The sequence below is a fragment of the Scylla paramamosain genome, chromosome 26 (genome assembly GCF_035594125.1).
Source record: "Scylla paramamosain isolate STU-SP2022 chromosome 26, ASM3559412v1, whole genome shotgun sequence".
Classification (NCBI taxonomy): Eukaryota; Metazoa; Arthropoda; class Malacostraca; order Decapoda; family Portunidae; genus Scylla; species Scylla paramamosain.
The window spans coordinates 16,921,591-16,949,090 of NC_087176.1; the positions used below are offsets into that span (position 1 = coordinate 16,921,591).

General features: G+C 42.4%; 1 protein-coding gene and 1 long non-coding RNA gene across 2 annotated transcripts in view; both read right to left on the minus strand.

The window, feature by feature from the left end:
- LOC135113922 (uncharacterized) overlaps positions 1 to 27,500 on the minus strand; it is a 56,224-nt gene that overhangs the window by 19,419 nt on the left and 9,305 nt on the right. The window contains exon 2 of the long non-coding RNA XR_010275121.1: positions 7,169 to 7,380. This is a non-coding gene — a long non-coding RNA (uncharacterized LOC135113922). The remainder of the gene's footprint in view (positions 1 to 7,168; positions 7,381 to 27,500) is intronic.
- Positions 9,417 to 12,060, minus strand: LOC135113772 (uncharacterized). The gene is made up of 2 exons (XM_064029354.1): positions 11,883 to 12,060; positions 9,417 to 11,415 (listed from the first exon to the last, which is right to left on the minus strand). Exon 2 carries the CDS (start codon positions 10,708 to 10,710, stop codon positions 9,535 to 9,537), a length of 1,176 nt encoding a protein of 391 aa, XP_063885424.1. The 5' UTR covers positions 10,711 to 11,415; positions 11,883 to 12,060; the 3' UTR covers positions 9,417 to 9,534.

Genomic DNA, 27,500 nt, shown 5'->3' on the forward strand with positions numbered 1-27,500 from the left:
AGATGAAGGTATGATGGAGATGTGAAAGATGAAGGAAGAAAAGGAGGAGAAAAGATGATGAGGGGTATGGATAAGTAAGGAGGGAAAAAAAGAAAAGTGATATTGATGAAGATGAAATAAGAAGAAAAAAAAAAAGGAAAATATAATTCTGATGAACATGAAGAAAACGTAAGAAAATTAAGTAAGAACATAAAGAAAAGAGGAGAAGGAAAGAAAACATACAACAACAACAACAGCAACAAAATAAAAACATGTAGCAGTAGCAGTAGCAGCAAAATCAAAAATAGAAAATGAAGAAGAAAAGATGATATACCGAAAAGTTTGCAGAGTCGCCATATTGTTTCTTACTGAATTAACAAGAAGAGTTGTATTGCTAGTTTGCCTTTCATTATTAGTTTTTTTGTTTTTTTTTGTCTGAACTTATGGGAACTTGTCACTTGGGGTGTGTGTGTGTGTGTGTGTGTGTGTGTGTGTGTGTGTGTGTAGGAGGGACACCGGCCAAGGGCAACAAAAAGTCCAATAAAAAAAAAAAAATGCCCACTGAAATGCCAGTCCCTTAAAAGGGTCAAAGCAGTGGTCAAAAATTGATGGATACGTGTCTTGAAACCTCCCTCTTGAAGGAATTCAAGTCATAGGAAGGTGGAAATACAGAAGCAGGCAGGAAGTTTCAGAGTTTACCAGAGAAAGGGATGAATGATTGAGAATACTGGTTAACTCTTGTGTTAGAGAGGTGGACAGAATAGGGGTGAGAGAAAGAAGTCATGTGCAGCGAGGCCGCGGGAGGAGGGGAGGTATTCAGTTAGCAAGATCAGAAGAGCAGTTAGCATGAAAATAGCGGTAGAAGACAGCTAGAGATGCAACATTGCGGCGGTGAGAGAGAGGCTGAAGACGGTCAGTCAGAGGAGAGGAGTTGATGAGAAGAAAAACTTTTGATTCCACCCTGTCTAGAATGAATGTATGAATGAACCCCCCCAGACATGTGAAGCATACTCCATACATGGACAGATAAGGCCCTTGTACAGAGTTAGCAGCTTTGGGGGGGGGAGTGAGAAAAACTGGCGGAGATGTCTCAGAATACCTAACTTCATAGAAGCTGTTTTAGCTAGAGATGAGCTGTGAAGTTTCCAGTTCAGATTATAAGTAAAGGATAGACCGAGGATGTTCAGTGTAGAAGGGGGGGGGCAGTTGAGTGTCATTGAAGAAGAGGGGATAGTTGTCTGGAAGATTGTGTCGAGTTAATAGATGGAGGAATTGAGTTTTTGAGGCGCTGAACAATTTACTCTGCCTCAATCAGAAATTTTAGAAAGATCAGAAGTCAAGCGTTCTGTGGCTTCCCTGCGTGAAATGTTTATCTTCGGAAGGGTTGGATGTCTATGAAAAGACGTGGAAGAGTGCAGGGTGGTGTCATCAGCGTAGGAGTGGATAGCACAAGGAGTTTGGTTTAGAAGATCATTAATGAAGAGAGTGGGTGACACGACAGAACCCTGAGGAGAAACACTGTTAATAGATTTAGGAGAAGAACAGTGACCACAGTGACGTCTACCACAGCAGCAATATAACGGTCAGAAAGGAAACTTGAGATTAAGTTACAGAGAGAAGGATAGAAGCCGTAGAAGGATAATTTGGATATCAAAGCTTTGTGTCAGACTCTATCGAAAGCTTTTGATATGTCCAAGGCAACAGCAAAATTTTCATCAAAATCTCTAAAAGAGGATGACCAAGACTCAGTAAGGAAAGCCAAAAAAGATCATTGGTAGAAAGGACTTGACGGAACCCATACTGGCGATCAGATAGAAGGTTGTGAAGTGATAGATGTTTAAGAATCCTCCTGTTGAGGACAGGTTCAAAAACTTTAGATAGGCAGGAAATTAAAACAATTGGACGGTAGTTTGAGGGATTAGAAGGGTTACCTTTTTTTAGAACAGGCTGAATGTAGGCAAACTTCCAGCAAGAAGGAAAGGTAGATGTTGACAGACAGAACTGAAAGAGTTTGGCAAGGTGCAAGCACGGAGGCACAGTTTCGGAGAACATTAGGAGGGACCCCATCAGGTTCATAAGCATTCCGAGGGTTTAGACCAGCAAGGGTATGGAAAACATCTTTGCGAATAATTTTAATAGGTAGCATGAAGTAGTCAGAGGATGGAGGAGAGGGAGGAACAAGCCCAGAATCGTCCAAGGTAGCGTTTTTAGCAAAGGTTTGAGCGAAGAGTTTAGCTTTAGAAACAGATGTGATAGCAGTGGTGCCATCTAGTTGAAATAGAGGAGGGAAAGAAGAAGAAGCAAAGTTATTGGTAATATTTATGGCTAGATGCCAGAAGTCACGAGTGGAGTTAGACCTTGAAAGGTTTTGACACTTTCTGTTAATAAAGGAGTTTTTGGCTAGTTGGAAAACAGACTTGACATGGTTCCGGGCAGAAATATAAAGTGCATGAGATTCTGGTGATGGAAGGCTTAAGTACCTTTTGTGGGCCACCTCTCTATCATGTATAGCACGAGAACAAGCTGTGTTAAACCAAGGTTTGGAAGGTTTAGGTCGAGAAAAAGAGTGAGGAATGTACGACTCCATGCGAAACACTATCACCTCTGTTATGCGCTCAGCATAACAGAGGTGATAGTGTCTCTGACACGGAAGCAGTAGTCATTCCAAGGAAAATCAGCAAAATACCTCCTCAGGTCCCCCGAACTAGCAGAGGCAAAACACCAGAGGTACCTTCGCTTAGGAGGATACTAAGGAGGGATTGGAGCGATAGGACAAGATACACATATGAAATTGTGATCGGAGGAGCCCAACGGAGAAGAAAGGGTGACAGCATAAGCAGCAGGATCAGAGGTCAGGAGAAGGTCAAGAATGTTGGGCGTATCTCCAAGACGGTCAGGAATACGAGTAGGGTGTTGCACCAATTTCTCTAGGTCGTGGAGGATAGCAAAGTTGAAGGCTAGTTCACCAGGATGGTCAGTGAAGGGAGAGGAAAGCCAAAGCTGGTGGTGAACATTGAAGTCTCCAAGAATGGAGATATCTGCAAAAGGGAAGAGGGTCAGAATGTGCTCCACTTTGGAAGTTAAGTAGTCAAAGAATTTCTTATAGTCAGAGGAGTTAGGTGAGAGGTATACAGCACAGATAAATTTAGTTTGAGAGTGACTCTGTAGTCGTAGCCAGATGGTGGAAAATTCGAAAGATTCAAGAGCGTGGGCACGAGAGCAGGTTAAGTCATTGCGCACATAAACGCAACATCCAGCTTTGGATCGAAAATGAGGATAGAGAAAGTAGGAGGGAACAGAAAAGGGGCTACTGTCAGTTGCCTCAGACACCTAAGTTTCAGTGAGGAAAAGAAGATGAGGTTTACAAGAGGAGAGGTGGTGTTCTACAGATTGAAAATTAGATCTTAGACCGCGAATGTTGCAGAAGTTGGTAAAAAAAAAAAAAAAAAAAAACTTGAGGGGGATGTCAAGACACTTAGAGTCGTCGACAGAAAGGCAGTCCGACCTGGGGACATTTATGGTCCCCTCCCCAGATGGGGACTCCGAGGCTGGTGTAGGAATCGCCATGATAATTTTTTTTTATTTTTGAGTGAAGGGTGTGTGTGTTATTAAGTGCTTGTAGTTTTCTGTGGAGGAAGAGAGTTGTCTTTAGAGGGCAGGCTGTGACTGCCCCCTTGTCTTGTGAGACACAAAGTGAAACGTTCAGTGAGGTCACAGCTGGGTTTAATGATAAGTTCACAGCACCCTCTGAACAGAGCTTTAGACATCTCTGGCCAACAAGATGGACGGGTTAATTGTGACGGTGAGTTCTACTTGTGCAGACATTGTGGCGGTTACTGAGGCGTGGCAGATTGTTCCTGAGGTGTGCACAATGCAGGATTACCAGGTCTACCATCACCTGAGGTCAGGACGCAAGGGGGGGGGAGTGGCCGTTTTCTGCCGCTCTGCCCTCAGCCCCTCACACCTCCCTATCGATATTCCTGCCGGTGTGGAGGCCCTGTTGGTGAGAGTTACGCCCCCCTGCCATCCCAGCAGCACGGCCTCCATCATCGTGTGCGTCGTGTACCACCTCCCACGAGCCGCCACAGCACAGTTACTCACCACTCACATCATTGACACTACTGATGGCCTGAGGGTGAGGTATCCTGCCTCCAAGCTGGTCATCTATGAGGACTTTAACAGATTAGATATCAACGATATCCTACACCAGCTACACCTCACCCAGGTCGTGGACTTCCCCACCCACCAGCAAGCCATCCTCGACCTTATACTGACAGACCTGGGCCAGCAGTACTCGCCCCCCCAAGCCGCTGCCTCCCATGGGACGGAGCACCCACCTCTCCATACTGTGGACACCCACACCCACCACCTCGACCCTCCGGTCAGCTGTCACCAGGACCCACCGCCCCATGCCTGACTCAGCCATGAGGGAGTTTGGGCAGTGGGTGACACAACACCCGTGGACCGAGGTGCTGGATGTGGAGGACGTCCACTTAAAATAGCAAAAGTACGTCGCCACCACCACAGAAGCCTTCCACCGCTACTTCCCAGCCAAGAGCGTCACAACGCACCCATCTGATGCTCCCTGGATGACGCCCCGCATTAAAAGACGCATGCTTCAGCGGACCTGGGCGTTTCACTCCTGCCCGGTCCTATACAGGAAACTAAGAAACAGAGTGATCAGGGAGATTAAGGCTGCAAAGGCAAACTATTACCCAGACAAGATACACCACCTCAAGCTGACCAACAACAGACAGTGGTACGCTAAGATCAAAGCTTTGTGTGGCCTACAAAAGCACACTTCATCTCTTCCTTGCACTTCACACCTTCCTGCTAATCTCGCGGCTCAGGAGATGAACGATCACTTTGCTGCTATCTGTCAAACCTTTCCTCCCCTCCACACCACTCTGCTTCCTGCCTATCTTCCGGCTCCCTCTCATCCCCCCATTGTCCAGGCGGTGGATGTTTTCAAGAGAATACTCAAATTCAAACCAAGATCCACCACACCCACTGACCTCCCTATAAAAAATTTACAAGGAATTTGCTGTGGAGCTAGCAACACCGCTATGCTCCATAATAAACGCTTTACTCTCCCAACACTCTTGCCCTGAGGACAGGAAGACATCTTACGTCACCCCTATCCCCAAAACTTCCAGTCCACAGTCACTTAATGACCTCAGGCCTAGCCTTATTTGTGAAGATTTTGTATATGACTGGGCCTACACCAAAATTTGTAATACTGTGGATATCAGACAGTTTGGAAATATTAAAGCCACCTCCACCTCCCATTACCTGACCAGCTTCCTTGAATTCATCCACAGCCACCTGGACAAGCGAAACACCTCTCTAGCTGTTGCTTTTGTGGACTTCAAAAAGGCTTTTGATCTTGTTCACACTGTTGTCATCAGCAAGGCAGTAAGTCTGGGTCTCCATCCTAACTTGATAGCGTGGCTAGCCGACTTCCTCACAGAAAGGCGCCATTCGCTATCAGGGCTCTGTCTCTAATTTCCAACAGCTGACATGTGGGGTCCCCCGGGGGACCAAGATGGGTCCTCTATGCTTCCTCCTACTCATCAACGACGCCCTCACTGACACCCTCCATCGCTGGAAGTATGTGGACGACTGCACCGTGGGCGTCCCAGTTTCCACCAAGAACCCGGACTACTCGCCACTGCAAGCGATTCTGGAGCGACTGCAGACGTGGACGGAGGAGAGTAGGATGACCATCAACCACAGCAAAACTGTGGTGATGCATTTCTGTACCTCCTCTGTACCAGTGCCCCCTCCCCAGCTCTCAGTGGGCCCTCACCCCCTCCAGGTGGTCCGATGTGCCAAGTTCCTCGGAGTCACGGTGGACGACCAGCTGACCTGGAAGCAGCATGTCGCCAGCACCATAAGATCAGCTACCTACAGGCTGTACATGCTGGGCAGACTCAGGTCGCTGGGGACGCCGACAGATGAGTTAAGAGGGGGTGTACCTTACCTTCATCCTCCCCAAACTCATGTACGCCTCCCCAGCGTGGTCCTCCTCCCTCACACACACTCAACAGCTACAGTTAGAGAGTGTGCAGAAAAGGGGGTGCAGGGTCATCCTTGGCCCTGCATACACCACCTATGAAGAAGCCCTGAACACCCTAAGCCTGTCCAGACTATCCACCAGGTACCGAGAGGCTCTGGAGAAGTTTGGAAGGGGACTTCTGCGTCATCCACGTCTCAGAAACATGCTGCCACCTGACGCGCCTCGCCCGGACCGTGCCACCAGACACCACAACAAGACAACGCCCCTAAAGGCGCCGCGCACGGACCGGTACAGACTCAGTGCGATTCCCACCATGGTGCGAGCCATCAATCAATAGTCCCTTCTAGGTTAGACTTACCTTTAGGATTAATGTTAAGTATTTCCCCACCCCCTATGTACATTTTCAGTTTGTTAACTGCCTAAATAATAAACCGTTTATTTTTATTATTATTATTACTATTATTATTATTACACACACACACACACAGGATCTGTGTTTCGTCTTTATTTTGTAGCAGAGTTTATCAGTCAGCACCCATTTGTTGTGTTTTTGTTAACCATAAACTGGATTTTATACTCCTACGAAAGGATGAGGCAGACATACATGCAAACATATGTGTAGCAATTTTTGTAATAGAATTGTTGTATGAATACAGCAAAGTTGAATATGGGATTTCTTTCACAAGTGGAAGATACTTGTTACGGAACTTGTGGCACTGATTAAGAGAGAGAAAGAGAGAGAGAGAGAGAGAGAGAGAGAGAGAGAGAGAGAGAGAGAGAGAGAGAGAGAGAGAGAGAGAGAGAGAGAGAGAGAGAGAGAGAGAGAGAGAGAGAGAGAGAGAGAGAGAGAGAGAGAGAGAGAGAGAGAGAGAGAGAGAGAGAGAGAGAGAGAGAGAGAGATGGGGGGGGGGCTCTTATACATAGGTATTATACTTACTTGAATATCAACGAGAGAGAGAGAGAGAGAGAGAGAGAGAGAGAGAGAGAGAGAGAGAGAGAGAGAGAGAGAGAGAGAGAGAGAGAGAGAGAGAGAGAGAGAGAGGGGGGGGGGGGCTCTTATACATAGGTATTATACTTACTTGAATATCAACGAGAGAGAGAGAGAGAGAGAGAGAGAGAGAGAGAGAGAGAGAGGGTGTGGGGGCTCTTATAAATAGGTATTATACTTACTTGAATATCAGCGAGAGCACTGGTGAATGAGAATTAGCAGTCATTAGCACAGTATGACAATCAGTCAAAGGCTGGTTTACCATCTGGCGCAATAGCTTGACCATCTTCTCCATTACTGATACATCTTCCGGATAAGCTTCAGCAAAATTATTGTTAGGGAATGTTATCAGTAGGATTACAACAAATGTGCCGTATCTCTCCATTTCACTATTCTGAAATACAGAAGTAGAAACTTCTCACATTCTATGAAATTATTTGCTTCTTATATTTTGTCAATAACTCATTTACAGTTGTGGCTGTGATCACAGCCACAGTTATTCTTTTTAATCAATCTATTAATAACTATAAATTCCTAGGTATTCTCAGACAATTAGTTATAAGGTACCTATTTAGAAATATCACCAGGAAAATTCCTTCATTACTTCTTTTATTACTTCCTTTCTTCATTGCTTCCATTTTCTTCGTAAAAATGTTTTCTATCACTAAAGCCAATCTCTTGTCTCATACTTTTCCTAACTACTCCTCCTTGCATAATACTGGGTTTGTTCCTCGTTTTCCTGCCGATCTTACTATATAATGCCTATTATTGAAAATCTTTTTAATAACACTTTCCGTGCCGTCTCTGACCTTGATCCTCGGAAGGCTTATTGTCCTGATGGAGTCCTAATTGTTATTCTTGCTAGATCAGATTTTTCTGTCTCTTTATGTAAAACCTATCTTTCCTTCTTGCTGGAAGCTAACCTAAATGCAATCTGCTTTTAGTAAGGGTGACCACTCTGATTCCTCAAAATACCAACCTGTAGCTTTGATGTGCTATTTTTTTCTGGAAATTTTGCATCCTTCTTGGTGCAATGATTAGAGCGTCTGGTGTTGGTTCCTGTCCAATTGCATATTGGAGCAGTAGCCGCACAGCGTACCCAAATGTTTAACCTTCCTTCGGTTTAGTCGATAATGGATATGAGGACACTATTAGGGAGACCCGGATATAACAATGTCCCTATATCCCAAGATAATGGATATCACGCACCATTGACTTGAAGGGTAATGGAAAGGAGGTGAGCACCGAGGAAACATGCAGCTATATCGTATGTCTCCAAATATAGTTTCAGCAGAAAGGGTAGCGCAGTTTGCGCTACCCTAAGCAGAAAAAAAATTGCTACAAAATCACCAGACTTGAATACAAAAACGAAATTTTAACAAGGAGTGTAAAATTTTGTCTGCTCATGATGGCGGGTAACGCGCTACCTTCAATCGCTGCAGTTTCCCCGATTGTGCACTGTAAGTAAGGGAAAGTTAGGTAGGGTCTGTGCGCCACCCAGCCGGGTCTACGCGCTAGGTTGAGGAGGGGGTTGCGCCAGGGGGGGGGTCAGTGCGCTATGGCATGTCGGGTCATCGCGCTAGGTGCCTTAAGTTCTTTGTTTTAATCTACAAGCTATCAAAATCACTCTCAATAGGTAGTTAATAAATCCTCTTGCCTCTCAAGGAGTAAAAGCTTTGGAAAAATAAATGAAAGATTGCAAACTAACTTTTTTTTATTTTTTAAAATAGTGTATTGACAAACATAAAAACTGTGCTTTAGTTATGAATATCATAAACAAATAAATGTCCCACAGAGTTCAAAACAAAAATCTTAACAATACTCCGGGAAAAGTTTCATTTACCAGTATCAAAATAACAAATAAATGTCTCACAGAGTTAAAAACGAAAATCTTAAGAATATTCCGTGAAATGTTTCATTTAAGTGTCAAAATAACAAATAAATGCCTTTCAGAAATCGAAACGAAAATCTTAAGAATACTCCGTGAAAAAAATCATCCAACAGTATCAAAATAGCCTAATTACATTTATTACAAAAAAACTCAGTATCCATTGTATCAATGTCCTCCTGAGACTTTTCACTCAAATTCATCTCACTCAGACATTCTGCATGCCACCAGCTGTCACACAATACACATTTTATCCTTAACTTTCCTTTTGTTTCACATTGACATTTTCCACAGAGCTCGTTCATATCATCAATTACATCATCCGAGTCATCGTCCAAGACTGGCTCATCCGCACTCTCTGAAGTTTCTGTTTCCTTGTCTTTCTGCTTTTGGGAAACATACTGAAGTGTCCTGAATCGTTTTTCTTTCCTTTTTCTCTTTTCTTTTTCTTTCCTGTTGTTTTCCTTCTGCCTTTTCTTTTCCTCCATTCTCTTTCTCTTTGCTTCAGCTTCTTGTTCTTTAATTTTTTTCTCTCTTCTCTCTTTCTTTTTCTTTCCATTTTCTCCCTCTCCTCCTCTCGTTTCTTTCTCTGTTTCTCTTCAATCATTTGCCGGTACTCAACACCGCTTATTGAGCATGGCAATACTGCGATGGTCTTTTTTAATCCTTTTTTCTTCGGGAATGAGGGCAGCGTGAGGTAATCATCAATCGTTTTGGAATTTTTCTTTGTAGAAGGCAGAGGTTTGGAGCAGGCTGGGATGTGTAAGGCAGGGGTTGTGGAGCAGGCTGGGATGTGGAAGGCAAGGGTTGTGAGGCAGGCTGGGATGTGTAAGGCAGGGGTTGTGAGGCAGGCTGGGATGTGGAAGGCAGGGGTTGTGAGGCAGGCTGGGATGTGGAAGGCAGGGGTTGTGAGGCAGCCTGGGATGTGTAAAGCAGGGGTTGTGAGGCAGGCTGGGATGTGGAAGGCAGGGTTTGTGAGGCAGCCTGGTATGTGGAAGGCAGGGGTTGTGAGGCAGGCTGGGATGTGGAAGGCAGGGACTGTGAGGCAGGCTGTAAGGTTTTCTCCAACAACACCTTCCAGTCTTCATAGGGTGGGTCATCCATGTCGTATCGCTCCTCGTACCGCTTCATGAATTTTAGAGTTGTTCCTTCCCCTAATGACAGGCTCAGCTTCATCAGCTCAAAAATGTTGGAGAATGCTGAGAGAGTGGGAGTTCTTTGTTCTGGCCCAGGGAACTTGGATTTGGCTGCTGGTGAAGCAGAAGGAACAGAGGTTGAGATTGTTGGGGTACATGCGGGAAGAGCAGTGATGCCAAAAGATGCTGAGGTAGGGAGAGTGACTGGAGCAGCGCTGGAGAAACTGCAGCTTGGCTTCAGCTTGTCTGAGTTGAGTACAACCTCAGGGTTAAAAGGATAGATCCCAGACTTAACAAATCCCTTGTAAGCAAGCTCTGGTCGTGCTGTAGTGTCCCAAGCTTTCTTTAGTGTGCGGGCAAACGTGCACATGGTGACACTCTCTCCAGTTTGGTACTGAAACTTTCTGACGGCTTCACTCCATGCTAGTTTGATTGCCCCAAAGAAAGCTTGATCCAGTGGCTGGATAAGGTGACTGGCATGCGCCTTCAGGCAGTAAAGGATGACACCATTCTCGTTACACAGCGTGCTGATTGCCAGGGAATGATGGCTGGAATGGCCGTCCACAAACAGCACCACTGGTCGCTTTTCTCCCAATTTGGGAATGAAGATGTCCCTCAGAAAGCTAAGAAAGACCACTTCAGTGATCCAACCATTTGGAGTTTTTTTGAAAAAAAGCCTCTTCAAAACCTTCCAACGCATTGAAGCGAGGATCTCTGGTGTAGGGAAAGATCAGCAGCGGTGGAAGGTACTGCCCCATGGCAGAAGAGCAGGCCAACATTGTCACTTGCTGCCGTGTGCCACTTGTGACAGAGTAGACGTGTTTTGCTCCTGTCATGCTGATGATTCTCTTTGTCTTTGGACATATATTAAAACCACTTTCATCAGCATTAAAGATCCGGTCAGGAGAGGTCAACAAAGTGGGATCGATGGTGTCCAGGTAATGTTTCATTTGCTGAAACCATTCACCTAGAGCATCCTTTGTCACAATTGCTCTCTCACGGCCAAGTGGTTGTCCAATTCTTTCCCGTATCTCTGGATGCCTCTTGAAAAAGGCTCGCATCCAATCCTTTCCAGGGCGGTTGTTTTTGAAGACAGTCCTCTCTTCCCTATCATCGAGAATGGTTTTCACCATGTCTTTGAGGTCGTCTTTGGTCCGTCCAAAACCTCGTTGAGACACTTCAATCAGCCAATCTACTAGCTTCTTCTCCTCTTCCATTGACAGAACTGTTTTGGGAGCAGGCTGCATAGGTCTTCTTCCCCTGACCTTATCCCCAAGGGTGGCGTAAGGGATACCAAAAGTTTTGGAGGCGGCATTCAGGGACATCTGTTTAGATCTTACCAGCTCCACAGCTTTCTCCACTTGTTCTTGTTTGTACCGCTGTGTTGATGCCATTTCAGCAAGGGCTGTTGAAAAGGATCAGAGCAAAAATACAAATTAACATGCATAATGGAATAATATTTTTTTTTCATTTTTTCCAAAAAAAATATTAGGCTATTCTGGCATTCTCCGCTTTACAAGTTAAAATAGCTTGTGAGTAGCATCTCTCCAATGTTTTTCACGATAACATTAACCATACTGAAAATGCAGATAGCCTAAAAAGAGAAAACAAAAACAAAACAAGCACTCTAGCCTAGTGTTGCTTTTGCCTGGTGGGCGCGCGACCCGCCATGAGCGTTTGTGGCGGGTTTGCGCGCTACCCACGCCATCTCCTATTTGCTGACACTCAGGCATGTTTATCCTCAACCATTTGACAGTCATGTATTATAACAAAGAATTGATTGACAAGTTATGTCAGTTTTGTATCAAAATAGGTAGCAGTGACTAACACTGATATTCATGTGTGTTAACGAAACAGCGGAAGACAACTTACCTCAGTATAGCGGAAGACGCACTGCCTCTCTCTCCCTGGCGCAAACACAACACTGGAACGGTACTGGCGGGAAAATTTGAACTACGGCCCGCCATTTAAACACTGTTTGTGTGTTATGAGATTTAACGCGGGGCTTAGCGCACAGACCCGACTGGCGCACAGACCCTCCAGTACTCTATATCTGCTCACAACCATCTTCCTCATCGCTTGCATGGACAATGTTAAAAACGATCCTCTAGCGGCCTTGATTTTATGAATGAGTCTTGGTCACCCTCTAGTGGGAATTTTAGGGAAACTTAGCTTTAGCAACATATATATCGAAAACTTTTGATTTTCGTCTCTTAATCATTCCAGTAATGATGTATCTCTTGCTGTCTTCTACCTATTCTTTTGAAATTGATACCCGCATGTCTACCTCTTTCCTAGGCATTGTTACAACTTTTGTTTAGCTTTGTCCGAATTATGTCCATCGCAGTTATACAGTAGTTGACCTTTATTGTGTATCTCTTCTACACATAATCTCTGGAATTTTGTACGTTTTTTTTTTTTTCTGTTTTTCTTCTTTCTTTTCAATTCGGTCTCGCATCATTACTAGTTATACTGTTTCAAATGGGGTTTCAAAATACCTTTGAAACTAAATTTTCTTTAAAATTTATTTTTGTTTTCTTTTTTTCTTTTTTCGACCAACATTATAGATAGGATTGTACTTGTACATATTTTTGTCACTTATTGAACGTTTAATATGTAAAAATGATAATGAATAAATACACAACAGAAAGTTCCCCACCTGAGACTTGTAACCAAAAAGTACCACAAAATCAGTGTAATGGACAGAGCAGTCACGAGTCAAGCTTGTCTTGTCTTGTTATGGGTATCATTTAAGAATGAATTGGCGTGGTCCGTGGAAAGGCGTGTTAGGGTTGCCTCAATAAAAAAAGATTATTACGGTATAAAGGATATTTCTCACAATTTCGTATGCTCTCAAGGGATATAGTGTTCGATCAAGCTGATTTATATTACTGATTTATATTTATTTTACGTAAACATTTTTATACACAGGAAAAAAATATGCAAGATTTTATGTTATTTTATTTATAATGCCATATCTCTCTCTCTCTCTCTCTCTCTCTCTCTCTCTCTCTCTCTCTCTCTCTCTCTCTCTCTCTCTCTCTCTCTCTCTCTCTCTCTCTGTATATGTGTGTGTGTGGTGTGTGTGTGTGTGTGTGTGTGTGTGAATATATATATATATATATATATATATATATATATATATATATATATATATATATATATATATATATATATATATATATATATATATATATACAGTGTGTGTGTGTGTGTGTGTGTGTGTGTGTGTGTGTGTGTGTGTGTGTGTGTGTGTGTGTGTGTGTGTGTGTGTGTGTGTGTGTGTGTGTGCGCGCGCCCGCTTAATGTAATGCTATAGAGATGCGTACATTTCTTTATTCCAATGAGAATGATTTACCCAGGTGGGATTCTTGAGAAAGTGATACACAGGGACGAACGAGTAATGCAGATCTAAATGTCTCGATATTGTTAATGAAGGTTCTGAGCCGGAGGGCAGAGAGGTCACTTTATAGCATCGCCGCTTCCCGCGATACGGTCTGCTGTCTACATTTCCCTCCTCTCGCCAACGGCGGATCCAGCGATACACCGTGCAGATACTGGTGCCCGTCTCTGATGAAATCGTGCGAGCTGACTTCCCTCCAAGCCACATCCACACGATACGCAGTCGATCAGTTCTTAGGGTACGTAGATACGATGATCCTCGCCTCTCCATGAATCCTAAAGTGCGATGGCCAGCAGTTACATGTGTGATTTTATTGAACAAAAAACAATATTTTCTTATATGAAGTACTTACATTTTTAAGCTGCACACACACACACACACACACACACACACACACACACACACACACACACACACACACACACTATTTATCTATGTATTTATATTTATTTATCATTATTTCTCTCTCTCTCTCTCTCTCTCTCTCTCTCTCTCTCTCTCTCTCTCTCTCTCTCTCTCTCTCTCTCTCTCTCTCTCTCTCTCTCTCTCTCTCTCTCTCTATATATATATATATATACTCGTATATATATATATATATATATATATATATATATATATATATATATATATATATATATATATATATATATATATATATATATATATATATATATATATATATATATATATATATATATATATATATATATATATATATATATAAGGCGCCTAGATCCAGAATGACGTGAGCGACCCCATGGCCGAAATTCCTACCGTGACGGTTAAGAGCGCCGACGTCATACCCACAATAGAGTCAAAAATCCACGGAACCTTCTTCTCGGGAGTGATAGCTATCAGTTCTTGGGGCCAGAAATATATATATATATATATATATATATATATATATATATATATATATATATATATATATATATATATATATATATATATATATATATATATATATATATATATATATATATATATATATATATATATATATATATATATATATATATATATATACGACCACAATTTCCTGCTTTTCTTCCAACTGCCACAGACTGGGCTATACTCTTGTTATTTTCGGAAGAACGTTTATGCGTTGGCCGAGATCCGTTAGCTATTATGCCACATCATACGATTTATCTTTAATATATCAGTTCTTTTTTTATTTTTCTATTGAAATTCAAGTATTATATATGGATAATTTATCTCATTACACCATTCATTGCTACGAATGGTTGGGGTTTTAAGATAATAGTATAGGTTTTACAGAAATATCACAACATTTGATGACGTAGCTCAGTGCCGTTGTCATGTAGGTCGAGAGCGCCTGGGGTGTTTATCGGTATGGTCAGGTGACACATGTCTGAGAGAGGGGGGTGCTCAGCCTCTCAGAGGTCACTCCTACGATGGAAGCAACTCCCAAGGGCTCGCGTGTTCTTCACAGCTGTGAGAAAGAACCTATTTACAACATGAAAAAGATTTTTTTTTTCTTTTTTTTTTTTAGATGAGAAGGCCAATAGACGTCCTATCATTGCACCCTCCAGAGCAATGGCTCAAACAGTCAATGCCACTCATGTGAGTGAGAGGACAATGTGACGAATTTGCTCTGCCCTTAATCGAGCTTATGCGACACAATTATCACGAGCAAACAAATTATAGAAAAAGAAAAAAAAAATTAACACAATATCATACAATATTGAGAGAGAGAGAGAGAGAGAGAGAGAGAGAGAGAGAGAGAGAGAGAGAGAGAGAGAGAGAGTAGGTATGGGGGTCTCCTGTTATTTTCTCCAAGGCGTTAAACCGATAATTGGTCCTGTAAAGACATAATGTTCTACGGAATACAAACAATAAAACAAATTCCTCCCCATTTCCGTAGAACGCTGTCTTCTTCTGCTGTGAACTATTGTATTCACCTTCCCAGGAGACGGGCCATGCCTCCTTTCACAGAAACAGCACGACCCAGGAAAGAAGAATATTTTCACTATACAGCAGCTCTGCTTCCAAGCCTTCTATGAGAGCAGTGGATAACAATACCATTTAACAAAACACTGCATACATATACAAACTGCACACAAAAACAAACAGGAGGGTCAAGGGACCGCTCACTGGCACAATACCTGGCTTACACACTCAGCCAAGGAGTCACATCAGATTGACGGACGTCGGTTACAGCTACGTATACTAACAGACAGCTGGATGGAAGCGCCTAAAGCTACACATATATGCAGTGACTTAATGCGTGATTACTCAATTATCCCCTTAAAAAAAAATGGCCCGTCCATCTGCAAAATCCCAACCCAGTCTCCTCCGTGCGTCTGCCTTCTGATCGCACGTTCAACTCGTCCAATGGTGGGCTGTGACTGGCGTGAGAGCACGAGGCTAACGCTCTCCCACATTGCTATTACGAGGAGGTGTACAAGAGGGGTGGGTGGGATGGCGGCATACATACATACTGTACATACATGCCTTGCCTCACCCCGCGCTGGCTTATATGAACAAAACACTTTCCTTCTGAAAATTCTAGTGAATAAACTATGAGAGCTGGATGAATACTGATTATTTTGTCTTCAAAAACTTATCTTCTACTAAATGCTGGGTGAGACTCAAGTTGAATGAACGGTGGGAAATAAGGAAAATTATGCGAGGAATATAAGAGACATCTACATGGGTAAATGTTATACTAAGAGCTGTTCATAGGCTATGTGACAGAGACGTGTCAAATTCTCACCCCCAGCCTGTCCCTATATATATATATATATATATATATATATATATATATATATATATATATATATATATATATATATATATATATATATATATATATATATATATATATATATTGTTATGAGTGGCGCTATAAAGAGCATAGTATTGTGAAGAAGTAAGAGAGAGAGAGAGAGAGAGAGAGAGAGAGAGAGAGAGAGAGAGAGAGAGAGAGAGAGAGAGAGAGAGAGAGAATGTCATGGTGCGCTGTTTTATACTAAATTAAAAGTTGTATTTCCCCATTAAATTTTCAACACTTCTCTTCCTTTCTGGGAACTGTATTCCATAAATATTAGAATAAATGAGTTGCTCTCTCTCACAGAAGAGTCAGTATTCACTCTGTGTCCCCGATAAGAGCATAATAATTTTTGTAACCTAATGTTGAAATTAGAGTTAGCAGTGAGCAAGATAGCAGGATGTGGGAGAGAGGCGAATGGCGGGCTTTCACCCCCCCCCCATTCCGTTCTCCACAACACCTCCTTCCCCCTTTCCTCCCTATTCCCAGTCATGTGGCTGGCTCGGCTGACCAATTGATATTCCCACACTTTGGTTTGTCAGGAGCGAGCGGACATTCGAAAGAGACAAACGTAAGGAGGCGTGTTGAAGCGATACCATAGGGAGGGCATACTTATGATATACCTGTATCATTATACTACTACTACGCCCTCCCTATTCCTAGTCATGTGGTTGGCTCGGCTGGCCAACTGATATTCCCACGCTTTGGTTTCTTAGTAGCGAGCGGACATTTTAAAGAGACATACGTAAGGAGGCGTGTTGAAGCAATACCATAAGGAGGGCATACTTGTGATATACCTGTATCAATATAATACATACTACTACTACTACTACTACTGCTACTACTACTACATATATATACATATACTATATATATATATATATATATATATATATATATATATATATATATATATATATATATATATATATATATATATATATATATATATATATATATATATATATATATATATATATATATATATATATATATATATATGCTGCTATCTGCATCCGAGAGGATGCAGATAGCAGCAGTAGTAGTAGTAGGATACATATATATATATATATATATATATATATATATATATATATATATATATATATATATATATATATATATATATATATATATATATATATATATATATATATATATATATATATATATATATATATATATATATATATATATATATATATATATATATATATATATATATATATATATATATATATATATATATATATATATATATATATATATATATATATATATATATATATATATATATATATATATATGTATATATATATATTAAATTGTCAGCTAGCATGGAAAGAGGCTACGATCCAGCCCCTCCCAAAGCCGAAACAACCGAGCAAGACAAGGCCGGTTTCTCTTCTCAGCTGTCTCGGGAAAACGGCAGGAAGGATGGTCCTAAACAGGATGCAGTGGTTTACCGGCCCACTGCATGATAACATATATGCCTATACACGAGGCCTTGGCACAAGGGACTGCCTACTTGACATGCTTACTACCATAACCGTAAAGAGAGCAGTAGTCTTCTTCTTGGATATTGAGAAGGCTTTTGAGCTGGCAAACCGAGGGGCCATCCTCACAGCGCTGGTACATAAGGGAGTCGGAGGCAAACTGCTGAAGTGGACACGGGACTTCCTCACTTGAAGATGGGCAAGGGCACGCTTCCAGGGCCACCTATCGGAGTACGTAACCTTCGAGAACGGCACGCCACAAGGAAGCATCTTGAGCCGATATCTTTTCAACATGCTCATGGAAGAATTGGGTTCTCTACCACTGGCAGGAAACACCAAAGTTCTGTTGTCTCAACCGGCCCACATCACCTCAAGAGAGTCCAAGAAGCCATAACAGCAGTCACATCTAGATGCCAATCACTAGGTTTAAAAGTAAACTTCGCAAAAACGAAGGCAGTCTACTTCGACGGCAACAGACCAAAACTACCACTCAGGGCACATGAAATCAACATTGAATGGTCTCCATGCCACCAATACCTCGGCATTTGGATGGATGGGAAACTGCGCCTTCACCAACACGTCTCCGAAACCAGAAACAGAATCCACTCTTGGCTAAGGGTCATGAGGTCCATCACTGCGACAGAGGGCGGTGCAGATCTCAGAGTCATGAAGACCTTCTACCTCCAGGCAATAAGGACTGTCATTGACAACGCAGTCCCCCTACTTGGAACCATCCACCCCGCTCAGATTGAACACCTTGAAAAACTACAAAACAAGGCCCTGTGGATAATGTTGGGAGCGCCACGTTGGACAAAGGTGTGTAACATGAGAGCAGATGCCAAGATCCCACAAGTAAAATACCGAATCCACGCCAGGAACACATGCCTTCTTGGGAAAAAAGCTGCACACCCACGGTACTCCAATATTATCCGGAACGTCCGCTAGAGCCTCGCCCACAACGAGGAGCTTTTTAGGAAAGAGACGTGGGACAGCAAAACAGCTCAGGGCATCAAATCCATCCAGGCCGAGGGTTCCTTTCTAGTTAAAACCCTAGATGTCCCGCATCCCATCTACACTCATGCACCTCCATGGACCGAGTCCAGCCTCCACTTTTCCATCACGCCCCTGACGGACAAGAAAGATAACCTCACCACCACAGATCTCGCCCGTCAAGCTCAAAGGGCACTTGCTGCTGGTAACACAGTTGGAGCTGACATATACTTCACGGACGGGTCAGTAGACCAGGCGACAAACAGGGCAGCGGCAGCGTTTGTGCACGAGGAGAAGATAGGACACTACCGTCTCCCTGATCACTCCTCAACACTACAAAATGAACTAGTCGCCATCAGAAAAGCACTGAAACACGCCAAAACACGACGGAAACACGTCACCATACACACAGACTCCCTGGGTGCCATCCAATGCCTGCAACAAGACAACATAACAGACAATAAAAACTTAATCACCTCCATTCATGCCAGTGCCCAATGTATACAGAATCAAGGCAGAAGAATCAACCTCAACTGGATCCCCAGCCACATCGACATAGGAAATGACCAGGCAGACCAAATTGCACGGAATGCTTTACAGCTCCCAACAGTAACTGTGCATGTAGCCCCATTCAGAGCTCAGTTCACCAGTGCTGTTAAAAAAGCATGACAGCTAACCTGCCAAAAGGAGGTCCGACGCCTCGCGGCTGAGGGCTCCCCAAGCGCCACCTGGTACTGTGCCGCCACCATCGATGCCAAGGACACGCTCATGACCACCCCACGACTAGTCATGACACGGCTACATATGGTCCGGCTAGGATACCACTGCCTGGTAGAGCTAAACGACACACTGCCCATCACATGTACACATTGCAACACACCCACACACACACCACTCATCCATTACCTGGAAGACTGCGCAGCCACTGCACGCTTCCTATTAAGAGATGCAGCAGCTCCACATATCGTCCAGCACACCGACATCGAGCAACTCATCATGGTCGTGAAAGAATACCCGCCCCAACGGTAAAAGAAGACACTTACCAACAGCTCAACAACCGCACATACACCTCCTCCGGGCCATCCTTGAGACAGTAAAGGCTCGGGCTACTCCATGGAGTGGTAAATCTAAACAAATAAACAAACAATCAGCTAACAGAATACTTTTCTTATTCAACCTTCAGAAAGAGTCTAAAATATGCTGCTACGTCTTCCTTCTCACACATCAAGGGTCAGCGAAGCAACAACTCAAAGGCCACATTCACAATAGATAACCCCCGGAGTGATCAGTCAACCCCCAGCCGCTGCCGCCGCCAGATGTCACCCGTCATCCCAGTTTGCTGCCAGCCGCTGCCCCTGCTGACGGCAATTTTGCCAACCTCTCTGCCGCGGCAGTATCGATGAGAGCCCCTGCTTACGGCAATTCTGCCAACCCCACTGTCGCTACAGTAGCGATGAGAGCCCCTGCATTCTGCTCTTAAATCCAGTCTATGTGGTTCTTCATCCTGAAGTTCTGCTTCAAGGACTTTGGCACCACCAACAACCTTACCAAGTTCACCAGTGCTGTAAATCTGCTGCAACCTGAGATGCCACCTTACACATGTATCTGAAGTTATCAACTCTGTTCCCCAGCTCTGACTCGCCCTGCGAAGATCTTAAAGCTGCAGTATTGAAACGTCTGTAGTCTTCAGTAGCCGCCTGTCTCTGTGAGCTATTGTCAAGGCAGGAACTTAATGGCGAAAAGCCTTCCAACCTGCTTCGCTGCATGAAACAGCTGCTGGAAAACAAATTCCAGTCATTTGACTCTGACCCCTTCATGCATTTATTTTTGCAGTACAACGCGGTCTCTTTAGCGACAAGGACAAGCTGTCACCGGAAGAATTTGCCAGTCTTGCTGACGACTTCATGGTGACCATCCCACCTATACCAGCTTCTTCAGTTGCCGCCATCATGGCGAAGCAACCCACAGCTCGCAACAACTAGCAGATCTCGTGTCCCAAATTACGGTAGAAGTTAATAAACTCAAGCCATAACTCCGTGACAGTCCGCGCTCCTGTTCCTCCACTTCACACCGCTACCAACGACGATCTCGTTCGAGAAGCTTCTCAAGGACCCAAGGACCACACGTTCGAGAAAGACGCCATCAAGTGCTGCACCCCTTGTACTTTTAAGGCGTTAAACACAAGCAGCGAACACTAATGCAGCATAGTGTTCGCCACCCTTCATCTGCGCTGCTCCACATCTACTACTGCCTGTCCCAGACCAAGTCCCTGGTCTACACCGGTGCAGACGTTAGTGTCCTGCCTGCACCAGCCAGCCAGCGGTACCTGCCTCCTGCCCTGCACCTGTATACTGCCAATGGTACCCAAATACCAGTATACTCACGAGAAACAATGCAGCTGGAACTGAGCCTAAGTAGTTATTTTGAGTAGACGTTCTACGTTGGAGCAGTGTCTCAAGCCGTCCTTGGCACTGATTTTCTGAGGCACTACAACTTCATGATTAACCTGAATGGCCAGAAGTTGGTGAACCCTTCACTGCTTTCTCCACTAAGGCATAGACTGCATCTGGTGACAGCTCAAGACTATCTGTGATTGACCAGGACCACAAGTTCGCCGACCTCTTCAAGACCTTCCCCTCCCATCATGCCTGTAAAGCACCACGTGACTCACCATATCGAAAGAACCGAACCACCAGTACACGTCAAGGCTCGAAGCTTAACTCTGGAGCATTTCAAGAAAGCCAAGGCTGAGTTCGAATCACTGATGAGATACGGGATCATACTACCCAGCAGCAGCAATTGAACATCAACACCACATCGTTCACAAGAAGAATGGAGACATCATATCTTATTGCTGGTATTGTTTATTATGATAATTTATTGTAAATATTTCATTATTTCTCGTATAGTTATTATATTTCAATGGGATGATGCATTTTTTGCCGGGGAGACACTATATCAGTCGTATATGTTTCATTGTCCATTGTGTTCCACTTGCTTGTATCCTCACGTGGCCGTTTGTTCTATTTTAAAATCCTTTCCTCCTTTTTCCCTCTCAAGGGAACATCACACCTCGCATCTCCGCCGGTGTCTCTGGAGAAACACCTGTTTGTAGTTCATTGGCTAGAATAACAACTGTTGTTGGTCCATTTTCTTCCATCTATAGCATCTTACCATCCCTTCATCTCAGTCCTTCCTCATCCTGATACACTTCTTCCCCACTAAAAAAAATAAATAAATAAATAAAATAAATAAATAAATAAATAAAACTATGTTCAGTTCAGAGAGATTCCAGAGAGAGTCGAAGCATCAGTTACTTCTGTGTACTGTGTTAATCGGACTTCGTAATCATATCGTCTGTAATATCATTAGTAAAAGAAAAAAGGTGATATGTGTTTGTGTGTTTCCTTTACTCGGACATAAAACTTTGATATCTAAACCCGTACCCACGCAATCCACCTACCTATGCTACCTATCATATCATCATCATCAAAGAACTCCAACGAGCCACCATATTTATTTTCTGTGCTTTTGTCATCATCACACCATCCAGTAACAACAAGTAAATTTGTCACAATAGTAGCGGCAGTGACTTCCATCTGAATCTAGAACAAGAGAGAGAGAGAGAGAGAGAGAGAGAGAGAGAGAGAGAGAGAGAGAGAGAGAGAGAGAGGGGGGGGGGGGGAGGATGAAGAGAAAGAGGAGGAGGAGGAGGAGGAGGGATTAGCAAAGGGACAGAGTGTGAGAGTGCGAGCGTATAGGAGACGGACAGGAGGAAAACATGGCGGGGTGGAGGCTGGAGTAAGACAATAGGGATTAGTGGAAAGACTGAAACAGGAGGGAGGGAGGAGAGGAAGGACAGAGAGGAATGAGGTCACATGGTAGGGCTCAGAAACTAGTATCACAACAGATGGCAGCTTCATCACCAAAATCAAGAAAATGAATTTTTTTTTTTAAATACAAATTTCCTGAAAAAAAAGAATACTCGTAAGCAAGGTAAAATCAAACATCGTAACCATGATGAAATAACTCAAAACATACGTATGATCTTCCATATTATACGGATGTGAGACATAGAGAATAGTACTAGTATTAAAACAAACACAGGTAGATAATTACTTAAACAAATAAAGTAAAGACAGCTTAATTTATGAGACACTTTGTTAGAAAGCATGAAATCGAATTGTTGAGTATCACAGAAAAGATAGAGAGGGAAAGGAAGGAATAAATAAAAAAAAAAAAAGGCATGTTAATAGACAGGATCGTAGAGAACAGCAGGCCTTATGCACATGACTTGAAATCGAAGTAAGTGAATGGACATGATCGCCCAAGGCACATGACACGACGCTTCGGTAAAGGTAATTCGTGGAGAACATATCTGCTCATGTATAGGTGTAATAAACGTAATATTCCGGTAAAATAAAATAATCCTTATGAGAGCATAAGGCACGTGCCCAGCCTCCGTATTCTTGTGTCCGACACTGAAGTCACGTTCATTAAGAAAGACATCATAAAAAAGATAAATAAATAAAATAAATAAATACATAAATAAATAAATAAACGAACTCTTCGAAGAGGAAACTGCAAAAAAAAGTTGTTGACTTTTGGAAAATGTTGAGCTTTTGGACACTTTTCTTTTTTTTTAGGTGTGTAAACCTCATGAGACATTTTATAATTTAGTGTTTAGGCAATTTCATATATTTCATCGAAACTCAAAAAAAAAAAAAAGAATGTCCAAGATCCAGTAAGATCGCCAGTTCATAGTTCTTAAAAAATAAATAAATAAAAAATCCATAATGAACACCAGAAGGATCGCTTGAGGACCCTACTGCATATTGATTCAAAACGTTTAGTGAGGCATGCAATGTAAACTACAGATCCGTAGTTTCAAGGAAGCTCAATGCAATCACCTTTAATGCCGACATTAACAAAGTTTCCAATTTTAAAAAGGACATTGGCATATATGATGAGGTGATACACGCTGAGTGCCTTACAAGAGTGCACTCATAGGCAAGCCGATGGACACCCCTAACACTATATATGTAATGAGCAGAGCGTACTGCAATAAATTAATCAAATACTTTCTTATAGCAACTGACCCGTCTAGCTATATCCCGCCCAGTCTCCACGAAAACGCTGCCTACCGCGACACATCAGTCTCGTCCAAGATACAAACTGTGACCGCCTGTGAAAACTCCTCGCACACTGAGCTCTCAGTGGTTATGAGGGTATGACTCATGTGGGAGGGGAGGAGGGGGGACAGAGGGTGCACCCCCCTTATTCTCGCCGTCTCGCCTCACTCAGCGCTAGCTTACAAGACTAAAACACTTTTCTGAAAACTATGGGGCCTGGGTGAATACTGATTATGCCACCGTTAAGGACAATTTTTCTACTAATTGCTGGGACATATTCAAACTGAATGAACAATGACAAGTAAGGAAAATTACAAGGGGAATACGAGTAAATGCGGGTGGCTAATCTTACACTAATTCTCGGGTGATGCGTTCACTTCCTGCACCTTCCTTATCTTTCTTTCTCTCTCATCTCCATCTTCCCACTTTCATTTATCCTTCTAATTACGCCCTACATAACAATATATATTTAATTTATAGAACATTGATGTTTCATAAAATTCATAGTGTTCTTCAAATATATTTCAAATTTGGGTTTAAGTTTTGCAAGTTATTTTTTATGTTTATCTCTGTTATGTGGTTCATTAAGCTGAGTGTTATGGGTTGCACACAATCCATTGTCCCTGCTTTCTTCAGTATTACTATGAAGATTGATTTGCCCCATTTCACCATTTTGACCATTTTGACCATTTTGAATTGAACGTTTGGGCGTTGTCGTTTCCGGAGATTTACCGACCTATGGTTCTCCCAAACCTTGTACTGGGACAGTTATCGGCATTTTGTCAATGATAACCTCGCTCCCCACACACCACCCTTCTCTCTCTCTCTCTCTCTCTCTCTCTCTCTCTCTCTCTCTCTCTCTCTCTCTCTCTCTCTCTCTCTCTCTCTCTCTCCTCTCTCTCTCTCCTCTCTCTCTCTCTCTCTCTCTCACATATACAATCTACATTTCATGGAAATCTATTTTCATCAGAGATGTATACTTACTTATGAATCATTAGAATTAGAGAAAAAAATTTCCTGTCAATCAAAGCACCTCTCTCTCTCTCTCTCTCTCTCTCTCTCTCTCTCTCTCTCTCTCTCTCTCTCTCTCTCTCTCTCTCTTGGCATATACAACCTACATTTCATTCAAATTTATTTTCTATCAGAGATCTATACTTCCCAATGAATCATTAGAATTTGAGAAAGAATCTACCTGTCAGTCAGTCAAGCTGCTTCCCCCCACCCACCCACCTCTCTCTCTCTCTCTCTCTCTCTCTCTCTCTCTCTCTCTCTCTCTCTCTCTCTCTCTCTCTCTCTCTCTCTCTCTCTCTCTCTCTCTCTCTCTCTCTCTCTCTCTCCATTGCGAGTTTCATTTAAATGTGATAGGTTTACTTTTAGATATGATATTTCCCATAACTATGATGTTATATTTGTTTTATTTTTAATTGCAACTTTCTTTCCATATCTGAATCCAATCTCATTGAGAATCTTCCGTAGAGATCCAGTGTATCCTTTGATGGAAATATGTTCCTTCAGTTCTTCCTTTACTTTGTGCAGTGTTGGGATCTCCTTCCTTATGTAAAATCCCAAAACTGTCCTTCTCACCACACGTTTGTCAAAGTCATTAACGTTGGTTATGGTTGCAGGGTGATTCTTTGTTGGTGAGGAGAACACAGGATGTGCTGGTTGCCTCTGTTATGTGAGCTTCATTGGCAGATGAACAAATTCTTCTAACTGTTGCCTCGCTCACGCTGGTGGCTTTCGCTTTTCGAGCAACAGCTCTTGAGGGGTTAAGTAATGGCCCCCTATTAGTCTTTTTCTTCCCCAAAAATACTTATTTACAATAGATAAGCTCTTTTTCTCGGCTGTGAAGGTGACGAGAACAAGCGGGAGAGATAGCTTCCTGACTGATCCTGACTGGCGGCCCGAGAGGAAGTGACCTATGGATTAACACGGTCAGTCTGACCGTGTAACCTCAATCGGTCACCCATGGAAAAGTGAGAACGCTTCGAGGAAACGTTGCCAATTTTTGTGGTGTTTAAGAAAAAAGACAAAACATGCAAGTATCATAAAGAAAGAAAAAAAAAAACATATATTACACTAACTTCTATTTTTTAGAGCATCACAATGTATATATACTACAACACCATTTAATTTTGAGGTTGGAAGCACCTGACATGAGGTGTGTCTTGGTGTAAGTGTGGCAGTGCCACTGGCCAGGGAATCCCCGGAAATGACAATGCCCAAACGCCTATTTCAAAATTGTCATACCATAAGTTCTTTGTATTTGTCAATATTAAACTGCATTTGTTATCTGTCTCTTCATTCGTTTTTCTTATTTAAGTTTGCCTGCAAAGAGATAACATCCAAATGTGAATGAATTAACCTACCTATCTTCGTGTCATCCGCAAATAAACTAACATCACTTCTTGACTACCTAAGTCATTAAAAAAAATATATATATATATATATATATATATATATATATATATATATATATATATATATATATATATATATATATATATATATATATATATATATATATATATATATATATATATATTTTTTTTTATGTAAGAGGGACACTGGCCAAGGGCAACAAAAGCCAATAAAAAAAAAATGCTCACTGATATGCCAGTCCCATAAAAGGGTCAAAGTAGTAGTCAAAGATTGATGGATAAGTGTCTTGAAACCTCCCTCTTGAAGGAATTCAAGTCATAGGAAGTGGAAATACAGAAGCAGGCAGAGAGTTCCAGAGTTTTACCAGAGAAAACGATGAATGATCGAGAATACTGATTAACTCTTGCGTTAGAGAGGTGGACAGAATAGGGGTGAGAGAAAGAAGAATGTCTTGTGCAGCGAGGCTGCGGGAGGAGGGGAAGTATGCAGTTAGCAAGATCAGAAGAGCAGTTAGCATGAAAATAGCAGTAGAACACAGCTAGAGATGCAACATTGCGGCAGTGAGAGAGAGGCTGAAGATAGTCAGAGGAGAGGAGTTGATGAGACGAAAAGCTTTTGATTCCACCCTGTCTAGAAGAGCAGTATGAGTGGAACTCCCCCCAGACATGTGAAGCATACTCCATACATGGACGGATAAGGCCCTTGTACAGAGTTAGCAGCTGGGAGGGTGAGAAAAACTGGCGGAGATGTCTCAGAACACTTAACTTCATATAAGCTGTTTTGGCTAGAGATGAGATGTGAAGTTTCCATTTCAGATTATAAGTAAAGGACAGACCGAGGATGTTCAGTGTAGAAGAGGGAGACAGTTGAGTGTCACTGAAGAAGAGGGGATAGTTGTCTGGAAGGTTGTGTCGAGTTGATAGATGGAGGAATATAAATGACTTAGGTAGTGTGATTATAAATTATGTTAGTAAGTTTCAGGGTAACAAGATAGGTAGGTTAATTAATTCAGATTGAGATGTCATCTCATTGCAGACAAACATAAATAGGAAAAACGAATGAACAGATAGATGGCAAATGCAGTTTAATATGAACAAATGCAAAGTGCTTACTGTAGGCAGTAAAGTCCACATGGGAAGTACATAATAAACAACGAAGCTCTGATAAGTTCAGGGAACGATAAAGATTTAAAAATTATAGTTAGCTCTGATCTCCGCCTAAGAAAACAATGGATAAAGGCCAGAAATAAAGCAAAATTAGGCATTAGGATTAAATTTTAGGAGTGTTGAAAATAGA